Source organism: Mesoplodon densirostris, chromosome 7 (assembly GCF_025265405.1).
Source record: "Mesoplodon densirostris isolate mMesDen1 chromosome 7, mMesDen1 primary haplotype, whole genome shotgun sequence".
Lineage (NCBI taxonomy): Eukaryota > Metazoa > Chordata > Mammalia > Artiodactyla > Ziphiidae > Mesoplodon > Mesoplodon densirostris.
The window spans coordinates 41,652,395-41,666,975 of NC_082667.1; the positions used below are offsets into that span (position 1 = coordinate 41,652,395).

At 41.5% G+C, this 14,581-nt stretch overlaps 1 protein-coding gene across 1 annotated transcript in view; it reads right to left on the minus strand.

Annotated features, from left to right (window-relative positions):
* The window catches only part of FAT3 (FAT atypical cadherin 3), a 714,507-nt gene that overhangs the window by 139,282 nt on the left and 560,644 nt on the right, over positions 1-14,581 (minus strand). Inside the window, exons 6-7 of the mRNA XM_060103563.1 lie at positions 9,725-10,039; positions 7,199-7,409 (exon numbers count right to left, since the gene is read on the minus strand). Of these exons, the coding sequence (XP_059959546.1) occupies positions 7,199-7,409; positions 9,725-10,039 (526 nt within the window). The remainder of the gene's footprint in view (positions 1-7,198; positions 7,410-9,724; positions 10,040-14,581) is intronic.

Sequence of the window (14,581 nt, forward strand, 5' to 3'; positions counted from 1 at the left end):
AATGAAATGTGTGACTGATTCAAGTGTCTTGAATAACCGTCCTAATGAGCAAAGAAAAATCATTTGCTATCAAGTGGTATATTATGAAAAAAAAAAACTCTGCCATGGAAACTTTCAAAGAAAAGACATAAAATTGCCTCAGACTGTGTAGAAGGAAAGATGAGAAAGCAACTTCTCAAGCCATTTCTAGTGGGTATTAAATCATATTTTAAATCACATTTAAAATCATCTTTAGAATGTCTTCTTAACCAAGATTTTTACTTTCTTAAATTTGAGTACTATAATTTTTTTCAGGGGTGGAGGAGGGTCAATTATTTTGGAAGGTGAAAATTTGTAGGTCAAAGTAAAATAGAAACTACACAAACTATAAGCCTTTGATTTGCTCCAGTTTTAAGACAAATAAAAATGAAATTTAGAGATTTCCAGCAAAGATTTCTTTCCAAGCAAAGATTTCCAGTTTCAGTTACTGTTTCAGTGGGGCAATTCTATTTCCTCTCCCTCACTGCCCTAGAGTCACATTTTCCTCGGGGCCTTCCCTATACAGAAATACATCATCATTTCATGTGCTTAGTGGCATAAAATTTACATATTTTACATATGGCATATAGATTGTGCACCTTCTTATTAGCCATTTTTTGTATCAAAAACATTTTTGGCTACTTTTATGGTGGTGTTTTTTTATTTTTATTTTATTTTGGAGCATAGTTGATTAACAATGCTGTGTTAGTTTCAGGTGTACAGCAAAGTGATTCAGTTATACATATACATGTACCTATTCTTTTTCAAATTCTTTTCCCATTTAGGTTATTGGAGAATACTGGGCAGAGCACAGGGAACTCTCCTCAATATGGTAGTGATTTTTTACAGTTTTCTCTCTTCCTGCATATGTGTGTGTGTGTGTGTGTGTGTGTATCTCCCCCATTCACCTTTATTGTTTCAAATACTCTAGAACAGAAAAGTTGAAAGGGGCAGGGGAGATAGACAAAGAGAAAGCAGATCAAGGTGAGCTTGACAAAGAAGGCCTGTGAGTGTCTTTCCATCCATCAATAAGGCTAGCAGCCTCTGATACTCACTTCTAGGGCTTTAGCTCCTAGTTAAACCAAGATTTTATGTAAAACCAGGTTCCCCAAATCTTCCCTGAGTTTTAAAATGAATTTCTGACAAGGGATACAGAATCTAGACCAGCAGTTCACCATCAACCCTCCCGCAATTTCATAATCTACCACTTAAGCCTCCCATTTCATGAATGACTCCGTCTCTCTCCCCCAGGCCTCATTTTTCAGGCTCCCTTTTAGCCTGAAAGGTGATTTCATTTTGTAGGAACCCATGTCCAATTCATCTGGGGTGAGAATATTAAATGCAAGGAGTCTGCTTTCACTAGCAGCATTCTGTTTAAAGAAGATGTGCTTCCTCAGAGCCAGTAACAACATGCAAAGCCAGAGTGTGCTGGGGCAGCAGCGCTGGGCTAAACAAAGGGTGGGGAGGAGGGAGGACACTGCGGAGCTGGTCTGATTTCAACAAAGTGGGGAATTAAGAGAAGTCACAGCCTGAGCGTTGCTGCAGGGGTGTGAGGCAGAGATGGTTAAAAGCGAGGTTGTGAACAGCCCACATAACAGAGAATTCATGTCAGGGACATTTCTCTTTGACCATTTTCGGTCAACACAGGTGTTAAGGAGTAAACAAAGAGCACGAGAGGCGTGTTGGATTTCTATTGGATTCTAAAGTTAAACATTGCAAGTCGGAGTGTCCCAAAAAGCTTTAAAAATGGGACAGGAATGAAAATACTTTGAGCCAGCAGCTACTGCTGGAATGTACTGGGCAGCAGGGTGTTGGGCCATGATTTAGTTAAGTTTTTCTTTAAAGAATCACCATCTCTCCATAATGAGATCCAATGCTGACTATCTCACAACTTGCCTTTTGAGAGAAGCTTCCGGGCCCCTCCCCTAGCTATGATTCCAATCCACTCTACGTGCGATGGTAAAAATACCAACCAAAATCTAGTAGTCACCAAGGGAGACGAGCTATGGGAGAAGCTTCCAAAACACTGAGCCGCTGAATCTCAATGAATTAAGGGAGTTGTTCGCAAGCTTTTCATTCAAGTTCAGCATGTACACCTAACTTAAGGAAAAATGTTAAACACCATTTCTATGGTTTGATCATGAATAATTTTATGCCTTGGAATGAAGCAAGCACAGTACGGGGCTAAAACGGATATTTACATGGAAGGCAGGAGATGCAGGCTGGAGGTGGGAAACAGTGGTAGGAAGGAAAATCCTGTCTAGAATCTGGTTTGAAATTCATTTTCTTACAAACGATAATATCCGAAGCTGTTTTAGGCTTTTTATTATTTTCCTAAAGTCTCTTCAGGTGTGTTCCTATGGACCACATTGTTGCTATGAAGAAAAGAGGGGCATGTTTGGGATCCAATTAGAAGAAATGATGTCAACTGATGACTCTGAGCAAGCGTCATCCTGATGGAGGAAGAGCTGTATTAAAAATGGGACACAGACATGGCTTCTCTTGGGAGGGGTGGGGGGGAGTTTTGTGATAAATCTGGCCACGAGGTTAGAGAAGACCCAGAGAGATTAAGTGCTAGTCAGGGTACCATCAAAGACTTTACCTTGCCTATTTGATGGAACCCTATTAAGGGATGGCTCCATTAGGGACAAGGTTCTCTAAGGACAGGTATAAGCTTATGAGACAGAAGCAGTCAAGAACCCAAATTCTGCAGGAACCTATGACAAACTAAGGGCTCAGGTAGTACTTCTGTACCTGCAACACAGAAATGTATTTCTGCTAGAGCTGAACCCATGTGTTCCCTTGTACCATCAGAGGATTATTTTCAAAGAACAGCCTTTCTCTTCTCTACATATTGGGTGAGGCAAATAAACAGAGATATTTTAAGTGCTTACTGTCTACAAGGAAAACAGTTTTTCTAGTCTAAGTCAGGGGAAAAGCTAGAAAAGTGGGTGGTAGCATGCCCCATCAAACTGGAGGTAAAAAGGAATTGTTTGAAGTGTGTAATAACAGTGATCTTTACAATACAAATATTTGCCCATGGGATAAGGATACAGGGACCAGATTGCATGCACATTAGAGAGTATGTAAATCACGATGCTGCTGAGTTGAAGTCATAGTCTCCTGAGAAGTGTGAAGATATGTGATAAAGCCACAAAGGATTGTGGGTTAGTTTTGTTTCCTTCATTTTCTTTCCCTTTTAACACAGGGAAGGAACATGCTGTGCAATGGGCTGTTTAACCACAGAACAGCTGAACTTTATAATGTTTCCTTTTAATTATAGCTTTCTTAACTCAGTTACAAGTGGGCTTCTGTTTCTAGAAGCTGAGGAGAGTCCAGCTCCGTAACATTGTAAGCAGTGGCCTCTTTGGAGGTGCAAGAAAGTATCTGGCAGGTCCTTGTTGGCGGGGTTTGCACTTGGGAACGAAATATTGCTCTCGACATGGTTTTTGTGAATTCATATCACGGTGGGAGGAAAAGAAATGCAGTTAAACAAGATTCGGGCAGATTTCAAAATATGGAAATGAGGAGAAAATACTCTCAGGGGAAAAGGCATGCTGGAACACTATTTCTGCTGATTTAATGAGGATTCATTAGTTATAGCATTTGTAAGCTATAACTGTTAGGCCGGGAGGTGGTATTGTCTGTAACCATAAGTGTCCATAGCAGTACACTGCTATGTTTCTTAAGTACTGAGAAGCACTTTCCCTCTCTCTCCTCTATGTTAGCCTGGCCAGGGAATATGTTTAGGTAAGGAGGAAGGGAAGAGACAGAGGAGAGTTTCAGTGGCCGAGGATAAACAAGCAAGAAAGCTTGAAAGTAAGAATGAAACATCTGAATATGATAAAGGAAACAATAGGTTTTTAAAAAGGGGAAAGTTGTTGTCAGCAGGTTGAAAAAAATATGACTCTCTTAGATCAGAAAGGATTTTCAGGAGGGGGATTTGGTGGAAGGAGGACCATATCCATTCTGAGTGCAGCCAGCACCTGGGGAAAAGTTTGTAGTTTTGCCGTGAAATAGAGTTGACATTTTAATATGTTGGCTGGATGCAGGGATGGAAATAAAATCATGTTCTGTTTGAGCATCTGGCCCAGTAAGTTCAATTTTCAGGAGATGCTTGACTAGATGTTACGAGATATACAGTGAAATCTGTGATGGAAGTATCTAGACTAGAGGAACAACCCAGTAGGTCTTCATTAAGAGAAGTACTTGTGTACTAAAACTGAGAGGATTCTATAAAAAGAGTATAGATTTAGGAATAAAGATGGAGAAACATGAAAATGGATGCCATGTTTTTGATCATGATTCCTGGATATGGATTTGAAGCAGCCTAAAGGGATTCGTTCCAGTGAGGACTCTCATCTGTCAACTGCCCGTCTCTTCTTGGACCAGTCCTCATTTGGTCAAAGGTGCTGTGTTGGGTTTCCCTGGTGGCGCAGTGGTTGAGAGTCCGCCTGCCGATGCAGGGGACACGGGTTCGTGCCCCAGTCCGGGAAGATTCCACATGCTGCGGAGCGGCTGGTCCCGTGAGCCATGGCTGCTGAGCCTGTGCATTCGAAGCCTGTGCTCCACAACGGGAGAGGCCACAACAGTGCGAAGCCAGCGTACCACAAAAAAAAAAAAAAAAAAAAAAAAAAAAAAGGTGCTGTGTTGCTCAGGCTGGGAATACAGTGGAAGGTCACACTGACTCTGGATGGGTCTCAGGAGGTATCAGTAGTGTTAAGACATGGGCTACCTGGGGCATCTCCATCGGTCACCATTGTTTATTCCACTTACCGTGGATGGACATCAAAAGAAGCATTGGCAGGAGGAAGAAATCAGGAGGCAAAGACCTTGACCTTAAGGGTTAACATTGAAGCTAGGATAAACACAAATGAAAATGTACACTAGCACTAATAATGCTGGCATGGAATTCATGCAAGTAAGGTTACACGTAGCACCACTAGGCATGCTTACCTATACACACCATACACACCCATGCAGGGATGCTGAGGAATTGCAAAAGTGACTGGATAACTGGGGTCAGGTTGTTGGTTAGACTGAGCATCACCGAAAGCTGTGCTTGCAAGATTTCTGACAAGAAGTGCAAGCAAGGGCATCCTGGGGTGGGTGGGATGTGCTGCATGTCAGGAGGTTGCATGCATGCATCACACAAGGGAGAGAAGTGGTGCTGTCAGGCTGTAGAGGTGCTTGCAAACTGGAGCGTCAGGGGAGGAGGGAGATGAACTGGTGGCTGATGACAGAGGGCAACTCCTCTCAGATCTCGGGACAGCAAGGCAGGAGCCCTGCAGCCTGTTGGCTTTCCACTGTACTCTTCCTCGAGTTATTTAAAAGAAGTCATGATTGCACCGGGGACACATTGAGACTGAGATGCATCTTCTGTTACTGACTGAGGGTGGTTCTGAAGGGATCACCAAAGGTGACAGCACAGACAACCAGGCGATGCATAGGTGTGACCCTCTGTTTCACCAAGAAAGAAGACACTGCACTGGATAATAACTTAATGACCTGAAAATGACTGAGAAGATACAGAAGCGGAGACATCTTTCATGGAACAGAAGAGGTTCCATTTCAAATGTGTTAAGTGGAAATGAAGACGGAGTTGAAAGCTTGGGAATGAGGATGGTCATGTACAGGGATGGTGTGATTAATGCCCATTAAGTAAAACACAGACGTTCTACTGGCATTCCATAAAATGAAATAGGTAGAAAACAAGCCCTTTCTTTTGGGGAGTTCAGAGGACCCTCTACTGAAGTTTGATTGGGGGCCATGGGGCATTCTTTTTCTGTGCTTCATTGAAACAGATGTGGAATGTTCTAAATGCTTTCCCCAGACCCAGCCATTCCTGGGAAGAGAGGCAGGTCCCTACCCATCCTATCCAAGCAGTGACACATGGAAGGAAATGATTCCCCCAGACCAGCTCTCTAGATTCGCTGCCTTCCACAGAGAACCATGGGAAGTCAGCTCCAGCTCGATGCAGTGTCAGATCCAGGGCTGGCACACACTCTCTCCCCTCATTTTGTTTCCTGGCCCTCAGCACTTATTTCCTCTCCACTGCCTCTCGCTGCCTGGTTGTGGAGGGCAGTGGTGCTGTTTTGCCCTCTCTTTTTGTAGCCTTGCGTGCTTGCTTGCTTTCTTTCAAGGAATTTAAAGGTTGGCTTCCAAGGTCTATCCTGCCTGCATCCATCTGCTTTCTGTATTCAGCTCTCACGGGAAGCTCTCCCTGGCTATATATCTAGGCTGCATTTCCTGCCCTTCCTATTGTGGACAGCAGCCAGGGACTCTCCTGGTGGGGCTTTCTGGTCTACGAATGGCACTCCTGCTGCAAAACCGAGGGGTTGGGATCTATTTGAATTTACTTTTCAGTTGGAAAAGGCCCAGTTAAACCAACCTACAAAAAGATCAAAACAAAACAACAAAAAGCCCACATACCTCAAAAGCAAAGAAAAAAAAATTTTTTTAAGAAATCAAAACAACCCCCCAACCCTGCCCCAAATCCAAATCCGTCAAACCTCAAACAAAGGAGTCACTGGATACGAGTAATGCAATAGCTGTTAGAGGCATGTATGAAATTTGTGGGCTGCACTTCAGCCTGTCACAGGCAGTTATGAAAGATGTAATTTAATTTGCTTAAAAAAAAAACCCGTAAAAGGCAGATTGGATAGCTGTATTTTAGCAAATGTGTTTGCACTAAGGGTACCTTCTGTTGAACAGTTCTGCCCACAAGCTGTCTGTAGAATATAGAACATCTCTCGAGCATGCTTGCCACCTTGAAGCAGGGCAGTCGGGAGCAGAAAAAAAAAAAGAACAGAATGCAGAAAAAGGTGAAGAAAAAGAGAGAAATGAAGGACAGCAAGTCCAGTACCATCAATACATTTAGAAATGAGATTAGCCAAGTGTGACAATAGAATTTAAATGACACACAGAAAGACATTAAGATTGCAGTAAATAACGTACTATGGAATATCCAGCCAGAGAGCACTTTCTGTTCAGCTTAGCTACAGAGTCAGAATGAAAGCACAGGTCGATTATTCATTTTACTGGCTCTTTTGCATTCCAGCACTATATATCTTTTAATCTTAGTGCTAATCGTTGTGTTTTTTGTTTGTTTGTTTTGTTAGTTGCTCTGAACAGTCAATGATTACATTGCCCAGTACTGCTCTGGAGGACTCGAACTTACCAACGATGTCAAACCACAGAGGGGTGTTAGCTGGCTGCACAGACACCACCCCTACAATCTCGGTGACTCTATCACTTTCCATGACTGTAAAGTTATAAAATGGCTCATCGAAGGTCAACGGTACAGGTGAAGGAGGTGGTTTCTTAATCCATTCAATGTGGAGGCGGGCCGTGGAGGACTTCTGAGGGCGCCCATTGTCCACTGCCTTTATCTACTCACACACGGAGAGAACAGAAAGCTGTCTTAGATCCCAGATCCTGGTGGAAGTCTCGATCTGTCACTCATATGTTGTTGGGCTGAGAGTCCATCCTCATCACAGGGTCAGCAAGGGGAAGAAGACAGTGGAGATCTGGAGAGAATGGGCTCAGGAATTGGGGAAAACAACTTGGTCACGTGGGGGGCCCACACCACATTTGCCAGAAGGTGATGTGAATCACTGCCAACTTTGCAGATGTGGAAAACTTGAAAAATAAATGATGCACTTACAAATTTTAGTGTTTTACGGACACAAATAATAGTTACTTGAGTAACAAGAGCTAATTTGATTCCTTATACCTCTGGTGGTAGTGTTGGAAAGGGAACAAAGTGCATCACATAGACACAAGAATTGTCACATAGGATTCCAGGAGGATAATGGGAGGGGTTCTGGGAAAGGCATCAGCCTTGTAAAATTCGTCTCAGAGGCCCTTCAGTTATTCTAACTCTGAAGGGGTGAAAGAGACCTCTCTTGGTGGAAACATGGGCTCTTCGAGCCAGTGGGGAAAGGAAGAGGGTGTTAATGACTCTTCTTTATGGTCTGATATAAGGACTGAGAAAAGCATGCTTCCTTGACCAGATATGCAGGGTTAACAGCTGTGGTGTCCTGGATTTAAATGTGTGTGTTGGGGGGGGGGGAATGCAGTTAAGTCCAACAAGCAGACATCAATGACAGAAATTTAAAAATCTAAATAAAAAACGGGTCTAAAAATATTACATCAATAAAAACATTTTTAGGTGCATAGCTAATAGTTATAGCCTTTAAAACAGTGACAACTCATAGCTCCCTAATACTATGTTCATGGATGATCACTCTGCCCCAGAAAATTCCTGTGAGATGAAGGACGTTTGAAGGTAGATGTCTTAAGTAGGGTTTCCTAGGAGCAGAGTCTGAGATAGGGATTTGTGTACAAATGGTTTCAGGAGGAAGTGTTCCCAGGAGAAAGGGAGTGAAGAAAGCAGGATAGACGGGGAAGATACTAAGCAAGGGTGTGGTCTCAGTTGAAGTCTAACCTCAGTCTGATCCCAAAGGGAGCTCTGAATAATTGTATCAAAGTGTTGGATCCACCTGGAGGCAAGGAGGTTGGACCTTTATATCTGGTGTCAGTTAGTAGTTATTGGCTGTGGGCTGTTGGGCTGGGGTAGGAGTGTGGAACCTCTTGGGCCAAAAAGTTCAGCCAAAGATGACCCTCTGGAGAAGGGGGCAGCTGTGAGCCCTTAGCAGCCAACACTCACAACAGTTGGGGGATGTGCACCAGCCTGATAAAGGGGATCTGGACAGGGTACCAACAGTATCCACTGCAATCCACCCAGTCCTCAAAGATTCCCATTGGCAAGCCTCACACAACTGTAACAGCACATATTACATGAGAGCTGCTAATGGTAGAAACAGGGCTGTTTATTATTATTATTATTATTTTATTTTCTCTGCCCACTCTTCTGGATACATTACTGAGCAGGGAAAGGAATCCAAGTCCAGACCATAGGAGTACAAAGATAAATAAGTGCACTCTGACTATCCTTTAAAATAATAAAGGATTGACCATACACAGTGGAGAAGGCTGAAGACTAAGAGAAGGATGGCAGATGGTGCTAACTCTTGACAGTTGTTGAGACCCTGGGAAGTGCCCATCACCTGTGAGGCCGAGCAGTCCCCCTTTGGGAATAGGCATTACAAGTCTAAAGTGGTTAGGGGTGGGGAGTTCAGGCTGGCACCTTAGGTATGGGAGTTTAAGCCTCTATTTGAGATGGTGCTCATGTTTGTTTTTATTTTTAATTTTCTAACAATGAAAAATTAAGTCATTTTTTACTTAAGTTTTTTCACTTTTTACAGAATGAGCCTAGCTATGATTTGTGTCTCACAATTTATACAGCTAAATTCATGTTCTAACCCATTGTCAACAATTACAAGAGTTGTTTTCTTTGGGATATTTTCAGGACATAATGAGCGGTGGGAAGGTTATGTCACTCTGCTATCCCCCTCCCCTCAGTTTACATCTATGCTCAGTACCTTGAATTGATCTGGGGCAACAGGAAGTGTAATTGAGTAAATGATGGAGCAGGCTGTGTACTGGGAATGGGGAGTTTGGCTGATAGGACACAACCAAAGGAAATGGTCTCATTAAGAATATCACTGAAAAAGAAAGTAGCCTTCCACTGTTGTGTGGCTGCATTTTTTACCCCAGAGATTTTTTGCTTAAAAAATATACATGACTAAGAAAATAACTTCCTCCCCCGCATTAATGTTATCGAGGTTCAGAAAAATCTTACCGTTAGAATGTCATAACTCCCTGCTGTAAATTGCTTTCTGGAAGAAACCATGCCAGTTTTAGGGTCAATGAAGAACTTTCCATCATCATTCCCATCCACGATACTATAGGAAATTTCTGCGTTGGGGCCCTCATCTCTATCAAATGCAAAAGCCCTATAAATGGGTTCTCCCCTCTTCTTCCGGTCACGTTCTGGCAGCTTGATCTGGTAGACCTTCTCTGGGAACTGGGGCTTGTTGTCATTTTCATCCAAAACCTGAACCACCACCCAAATGGTTGACTGTTTTGGAGAGAAACCACCATCTGTCACAGTCACCTGAGTTTTGAAAGAGAAAGCATTTTACAATTAGAAAAGAGAAAAACATTTTTTGCCACTCTTTCCCCTGCCACCCCATGAAAGGTCTATTCTGTGCCTTAGGGTATCTCAACTTCTCTTATTCCTGTAGTTCATGTCAAATGCATAACTCTTCATAGTTCATCCATAAAAGCAGGGAAGGCCCTAAATCCAGTAATGGAAATCATTGCTGAAAGGGTAGGAAGGAGGCAAGGCTCTTATTGTGGTGTGGGGTGGAGAGGGAGAAGAAATAGGATTGACTTTACAAAATGTGTCAGGTTATATAGCTGTAGTAGACTTAAAATATGCTCCCCTCAACAGACACAAAAAACAATATAACCTTTATTATATGTTAACCCATGGGTATTTCATCTAATTCTTGGGAACTGCTATCGGCATCCGAATTCCTTCAGTATTCATGTTCCGTTCTTTCTTTTCCATCTTCCTGTAAAATTTGTGATTTTTACATTGTCACCGAACAAAAGGAAAACTCTGATGTATACTTCACAATTTTGATGGCTGGTTGTAAGCACCTTTAACAGTTAAAATATGTTTTTAACAGTCACAAAATAATTTTTTCCTATTTGGGAAGTGGAGGGGGATGGCCAACCCCTTTTCACATCTGAGATGCTACTCTTATGCGTGTCTGTGAAAACTGAGAGAAGATAGAAAAGAATAATATGTAGATAAGGAATTTGCATGGCAGATGTAAAATGTCTTTGAGTTTTAGTGTGAATAATCTTCTTCTTGGTCATAGTGATGATAATTATTATCATATTAATACTTAATATGCAGATGGTGCCATATAAACACTCTTCCATATATTATCTCATTCATTTTCCAAAAACACTCTCCTCAGTAAGTGGAGCGGTTTTGTTTACTCGCATTTTGCAGGTGAGAAAACAGAGGCTTGAGGTCTCATTGTTATTAAGCCTAAAATCAGGTATTGAACTTTTGGCAATTCTTGATATTGTGTTTAACCACAAAACCTAGAGGAACCTCTACTCAATCTTTAAATCATTACCTTGAATAAGACAGCTTATTACCTCAAAATACATATTTGGAGGCTGGAAGAAACATAAAGATGCACTCAACATCAATAGGAGAAAAACTACAGTAAATTACAGCCCCTGGTCATCCAGTTTTCCACCTAATGAAGCAACCTGACAGGAAAAATGAGGGGAAAAAAGGCCCAAAATGTGGAAAAACAAATTTATGGCGTTTTACAAAATGGAACTGCAATCTAGTTAGGTTTCTCTTACAAGCGGCTTAGGAGGATGGATTTAATAGACTTCCGATAAATGTTCATAGGAGTTCTTGCTTTCTTTGAAAAATCCATCACCCTGATACCAAAACCAGACAAAGATACCAAAACCAGACAAAGATACTACAAAAAATAAAATTACAGACCAATCTCACTGATGAATATAGATGCAAAAATGCTCAACAAAATACTAGCAAACAGAATCCAACAACACATTAAAGGATCATACACCATGATCAAGTGGCATTTATCCCAGGGATGCAAGGATTCTTCAATATACGCAAATCAATCAATGTGATACACCATATTAACAAATTGAAGAATAAAAACCATATGATCTTCTCAGTAGATGCAGAAAAAGCTTTTGACAAAATTCAACACTGATTTATGATAAAAACTCTCCAGAAAGTGGGCATAGAGGGAACCTACCTCAACATAATAAAGGCCATATACAACAAACCCACAGCAAACATCATTCTCAATGGTGAAAAACTGAAAGCATTTCCTCTAAGATCAGGAACAAGACAAGGATGTCCACTCTCACCACTATTATTCAACATAGTTTTGGAAGTCCTAGCCATGGCAATCAGAGAAGAAAAAGAAATAAAAGGAACACAAATTGGAAAAGAAGAAGTAAAACTGTCACTGTTTGCAGATGACATGATAGTATACATAGAGGATACTAAAGATGCTGCCAGAAAACTACTAGAGCTAATCAATGAATTTGGTAAAGCCGCAGGATACAAAATTAATGCACAGAAATCTCTTGCATTCCTATACACGAATGACGAAAGATCAGAAAAAGAAATTAAGGAAACAATCCCACTCACCACTGCAACAAAAATAATTAAATACCTAGGAATAAACCTACCTAAGGAGACAAAAGACCTGTACTCAGAAAACTGTAAGACACTGATGAAAGAAATCAAAGATGACACAAACAGATGGAGAGATAAACCATGTTCTTGGATTGGAAGAATCAATATTGTGAAAATGACTATACTACCCAAAGCAATCTACAGATTCAGTGCAATCCCTATCAAATTACCAATGGCAATTTTTACAGAACTAGAACAAAAAGTCTTAAAATTTGTATGGAGACACAAAAGACCCTGAATAGCCAAAGCAATCTTGAGGGGAAAAAAACAGAGCTGGAGGAATCAGACTCCCTGACTTTAGACTATACTACAAAGCTACAGTAATCAAGACAATATGATACTGACACAGAAAACAGAAATATAGATCAATGGGTCAGGAGAGAAAGCCCAGAGATAAACCCACATACCTGTGGTCAACTAATCTATGATAAAGGAGGTAAGGATACACAGTGGAGAGAAGACAGTCTCTTCAATAAGTAGTGCTGGGAAAACTGGACAGCTACATGTTAAAGAATGAAATTAGAACACTCCCTAACACCCTATACAAAAATAAACTCAAAATGGATTAAAGACCTAAATGTAAGACTGGACACTATAGAACTCTTAGAGGAAAACATAGGAAGAACATTCTTTGACATAAATCACAGCAAGACCTTTTTTGACCCACCTCCTATAGTAATGGAAATAAAAACAAAAATAAACAAATGGGACCTAATGAAACTTAAAAGCTTTTGCACAGCAAAGGAAACTATAAATGAGATGTAAAGACAACCCTCAGAATGGGAGAAAATATTTGCAAACAAATCAACGGACAAAGGATTAATCTCCAAAATATATAAACAGCTCATGCAGCTCAATATTAAAAAACAAACAACCCAATCAAAAAATGGGCAGAAGACCTAAATAGACATTTCTCCAAAGAAGACATACAGATGGCCAAGAAGCACATGAAAAGCTGCTCAACATCACTAATTATTAGAAAAATGCAAATCAAAACTACCATGAGGTATCACCTCACATGGGTTAGAATGGGCATCATAAGAAAATCTGCAAACAACAAATGCTGGAGAGGGTGTGGAGAAAAGGGAACCCTCTTGCACTGTTGGTGGGAATGTAAATTGATACAGCCACTATGGAGAACAGTATGGAGGTTCCTTAAAAAACTAAAAGTAGAATTACCATATGAATCAGCAATCCCATTACTGGGCATATACCATGAGAAAACCATAGTTCAAGAAGACACATGTGGGCTTCCCTGGTGGCACAGTGGTTGAGAGTCCGCCTGCCGATGCAGGGGACACGGGTTCATGCCCCAGTCCGGGAAGATCCCACATGCCATGGAGCGGCTGGGCCCATGAGCCATGGCCACTGAGCCTGTGCGTCCGGAGCCTGTGCTCCACAACGGGAGAGGCTACAACAGTGAGAGGCCCGTGTACAGCAAAAAAAAAAAAAAAAAAAAAAAAAAACAAACAAAAAAAAAAACACATGCACCCCAGTGTTCATTTCAGCACTATTTACAATAGCAAGGTCATGGAAGCAACCTAAGTGTCCATCGACAGACAAATGGATAAAGAAGATGTGGTACATAAATAGAATGGAACATTACTCAACCATAAAAAGGAATGAAATTGGGTCATTTTTAGAGACATGGACGGACCCAGACTGTCACACAGAGTGAAGTAAATCAGAAAGAGAAAAACAAACATCGTCTACTAACGCATATATGTGGATTCTAGAAAAATGGTGCAGATGAACCGGTTTGCAGGGCAGAATATAGAGACAGATGTAGAGAACAAATGCGTGGACACCAAGGGGGGAAAGTGTGTGTGTGTGGGGGGATGAATTGGGAGATTGGGATTGACATATATACACTAATATGTATGAAATAGATAACTAATAAGAACCTTCTGTGTAAAAAAAAGAAAAATCTATCCAGTTTCCTTCCAAGGTTATTTTCCCAATTGGTTTGTTATGTTTTACAAAAGAAGCATGTCAGGCCATTGGGTGCCAAGGCTGGATTTTGACTCTTGAGCTTATTCCTGGACATGGTAAGTTCTGGAGAGGCATGTTTTACTGCTGCTGCTGAACTAAAATGTTATACTCCCAGGTGAGCTGTGTTGACAAAAACATGTTGATTTCTTGGCTGCTCAACTCCTCTGCCTCTCTTTACTGCTTGAACGGCCCCTTTTCCAAATCCAGACAACTCTCACTGTCTCTACTGTGCACAAAATCACCTCCTCATTGCTTGTCAACAAACTCCCTGCAGTGGGCTCCGAGGTGGAGCTCTGGGGCTGCCTCAGGGCCAGGTGGTTGCCAAGGAACAGAGAGGCCCTCCTGGCTGCAGTTCACTGCTCACTTGAGGATCCTGCTGCTATAAAGATG